At 40.9% G+C, this 3,902-nt stretch overlaps 1 protein-coding gene across 1 annotated transcript; it reads right to left on the bottom strand.

Moving 5' to 3' along the window:
* Positions 1–327: 327 nt before the first annotated feature.
* On the bottom strand, positions 328–2,342 carry LOC149164698 (threonine synthase, chloroplastic-like). The gene has a single exon (XM_089432144.1). The coding sequence runs from the start codon at positions 2,283–2,285 to the stop codon at positions 603–605; it is 1,683 nt and encodes a 560-aa protein (XP_089288270.1). The 5' UTR covers positions 2,286–2,342; the 3' UTR covers positions 328–602.
* Positions 2,343–3,902: the final 1,560 nt, after the last annotated feature.

Raw genomic sequence — 3,902 nt, 5'->3', positions numbered from 1 at the left:
TGTATTGTAATACTTTTGTTGTCCATTACATATATGTAACCATCATAAAGAAATGTAACCATCGTAGAGAAATACTTCAATAGGTGCTTGACCCAAGTCAAATGAGAGCCAAAAAAATATACCCACCGTTAACAAAAAAGAAACCGTGCAAAGAAATGACTGCGAAAAAAATTCAAACAAAATTTCCCGCCAAAAAAGACCGTGCAAAGAAATGACTGCGAAAAAAATTCAAACAAAATTTCCCGCCAAAAAAGACCGTGCAAAGAAATGACTGCGAAAAAAATTCAAACAAAATTTCCATGATAAACCAGACAACAGAATATATGATGAAAGATCAACTTGCTAAACTCTATACCACGATTAGCCAAGAGAAGTGAACTGCACCCACCATAACGTTAACATTGACTGAAAACAGTGGCTCTGGTATATCGGAAAGGAAAAAACTTTCCCTCAATGTGCTGATAGCTCAATGAATACGGGAAAGCCACAGAGAAGCGAGTCAAATAAACCAGCACACAGAAACATTTGGGACAGCATAAGAGGCTTTGGCCTTCTGAAAATAGTTGAGACCAACGCCTGGCCCCATAGCCAGTATCCACGACTCAAAGAAGAGCTAGTTTCTTCTTCAAAACATCCATAACAGAAGAAAATTCTGCTTTTACTGGAAAAGGAGGGTTTGCATATTCGCATTTCATGTCAGGAATCGCTTTTGAGTGATAGTCAATCTTGGATTGTGTAAACTTCAGCCCATGAGCAGTACTGACAACAACGGTCCTGTCATTAAGCCCAATAATACCCTTACTTCTGAGCTTTGTCAATGCTGCAAGAGCCACTCCAGTATGAGGGCATATAAACATACCTTTCAGATCTGCCAGAGCTGCAGCATCCATCAACTCCTCCTCGGTAGCCTCCTCGACTATTCCATCTGAATTCTTCAATGCATAAACAGCTCGATCGATTGACACGGGATCACCAATCTGTATCGCCGATGCGAAGGTGGAATTGGCAGTCACGGGCTTAAATTCATTCCACCCAGACTTATAGTACAAAAACAGAGGATTGGCATTGGCAGCCTGTGCACATACAAGGCGAGGAATATCATTCACCAGGCCCAGCTCCTTGCACATCTGAAACCCCTTATAAAAGGCATAGATATTCCCCAAGTTCCCACCGGGCACAATGACCCAATCTGGCACCTCCCAATCAAACTGCTGCAGGATCTCGATCGCTGCAGTCTTCTGCCCCTCCAACCGCAGACTATTGAGCGAATTCGCTAGATAGATCGGCAATTCTGCAGTCACCTCCCGTATCAATCTCATACACCCATCGAAATCAGTATCGAGACTGAGCACCAACGCACCATTGGCAATCGGCTGCACTAACTGTGCAATCGAGATGCGATTTGCAGGCAGAAAGACAATAGCAGGTATCCCTGCAGCAGCACAATATGCTGACAGCGCAGCCGACGTATCACCAGTCGAAGCACAACCCACACCAACAACGGGCTTATTCATCTTCCTAAGCCTATTGACCTGACTAACGAGCACAGTCATCCCCAGATCCTTAAAACTCCCTGTGTGACTGTTTCCACAGTGCTTTACCCACAGATCGTTCATCCCCAATATCTCTTTCCCATACCTTTCGGCCCAGAACAGATTAGAATTCCCCTCAAATGCACTAACAATGTGATCATTATCTATTTCAGGCAGAACCCATTCTTTTTTACTCCAAACACCTGACCCATAAGGCCAGGTAGTCTTTCCTACTCTAGAATCAAAGAGGTTTCTCCAGTATTTGCCATCATGCTTTTTTAAAGCATCCATGTCGTGTTGGACGTCCAGCAGGGCGCCGGATCGACTCCTGTAAACGATTTCGTCAAGCGAATACTCTTCATCCGTCTTGGAGCCTGAACAGAAGGGTACATATTTCGCAGAGAAACCCTGGCTCACACCGGTGCCACGAACCCTAGCTTCCTCCCTGATATTCTGGTCACTATGCCTCCTCCTACCGCTTGTGCCGTTGCTTTCACGGGGCGCTGATTTGGCTTCTGGCTCAAGTTCTGCTGAGATCGCTTGTGGTTCGGCGTGCACAGAACCAGGGTTCCTGAGGTTAAAGGTTGTGATTTTCGGGCTTGGGCTGAGCCATCTTTGCCTGTGCTGAAAACCCACTTGCCGCCCTGACTTGTAGCGAGAACCCATTTGCCATTCTTGATTGAATTGAATGCCCACTCGCTTATTTTGGAGAAAAGATGCTCCCTGCAACATTGCCGAGCTTGCCATAGCCATTGCAGAGCAAATCCACTAGGCAATCACAAGTCCTCTTAAAAGTGAAAACAATATGAAGTAATATATTATATGTTTTTGACTTTTTAATGGTTTGCATATTGTTTGATCATTTTTTTATAACTTCACTTTTTCTCTATCAAAACTATTTTTTTTTTTAATCTACCTTTTCTATTTTAAGATAACTTATTTAGGAAAAAGTGGTTTCAAAAGTGATTCTAATTGAATTTTTGCCCAATGTTGTCATTAATATTATTGTTATTTCATTTTTGCCCAATGTTGTCATTAATATTATTGTTATTTCCGTGATAGTGCTAATCTTAAAATTCTTTATCTTTTCAAAAAGTGAATTTCATTCCATTTTTATTTTTTATTTTTTTAAATAAAAGTTATTAATATTATTATTACAAAATATTATTGGTAATGATAGTATTAAATTTATGATGATGATGATTAACATTTATTAAGACCAATGTGGTTTATCGAATCTCAAAAAAAGAGAGTCTAATTGTCATTCTTCAAAATCTTATTTTTGTAATCGAAGAGGAGGGAAAGAAGCATTCCAAGATCACTATAGTTGGGTTGGCTTAATAAGTCAAGAAGATTGGAGGTGTCACTGATGATAGGGAATTGAGAGTGGATGTGGGCAAGAGTCGGACAATCTAAAAGGAAGTGCTTTTCATCTTCCACCTTCTTAGTATCACAAATCTGACAAATTCTATCATCCCAGGGAGTCTTGGGAGTAGACCACTGCCCGGTCTCACTTCAAAGCTCATGAGAGTTAGTTCTAATCTTAGCGATGTTCATTTTCTTCTTAGTGCTAGTCAACATAGAGAGATAATTTTGGTTATCGAGGGTGGGGTTGATCACCTCCTTATAGTACCTTAGCTTCCTTTTACCCTCCAACTCCTTAGCATCCCACATCTTGTCCTTAAAACTGGAGGTAATAGTATCTTTGATACTATCCTTGCTTCCCATGATGATCTCCTCCTTAATCCCCCAAAAGTTGAGCCAACACTGAGCATCCTGATGCCACCTGCACTTAAGGCATAGGTGGGGGTTTTGACTAAAGTTAGAAGCAATTTTTGGGAGCCTCTTGGATTCCATATTGTGAAGCTTCTTCTTATACATCAGATATCTAAACATGGCCACACTTTCAATGGGGGACATGTCAGCTTCGATCAAGAGGATATGATAGGGAGTATTTCCCTTGATCTTGAGGTTATAGGTTATGAATTGCTTCTGGATCATCTCAATCTTTCTCCACGACTCCCTAGATATACTGCACCCCCAAACTTCACATTCGTATAAGATAACAAGGGTGACGAGAGTCTCAAAGAGGAACCTTTTTTTACTCCAAATGTAAAGATCGGCTGACTTACAATTGTTTTCAAGCTCATAATAAGCTTTCCAACCTCCAATAATTCTTTTCTCGATGCTATAATTCCAGTTGAGCTGATGAGGAAAGTCAATACCCAAATATTTATAAGAAGAAACCTGCTCAAGACAATGGTTATCATAGACGAAACTATCATGGGTGAGCTTTTTAGTTTTTATGATCATGACTTGAGTCTTGTCAATATTAACTGTCATACCCATCTTGGAGCAATAGACATGAAG

Source organism: Pinus tabuliformis, chromosome 5_1 (assembly GCF_031772625.1).
Source record: "Pinus tabuliformis cultivar Carrire ecotype Pingquan chromosome 5_1, CPIR1, whole genome shotgun sequence".
In the NCBI taxonomy this organism is placed as follows: domain Eukaryota; kingdom Viridiplantae; phylum Streptophyta; class Pinopsida; order Pinales; family Pinaceae; genus Pinus; species Pinus tabuliformis.
This window is presented reverse-complemented; position numbering and strand designations above follow the sequence as displayed.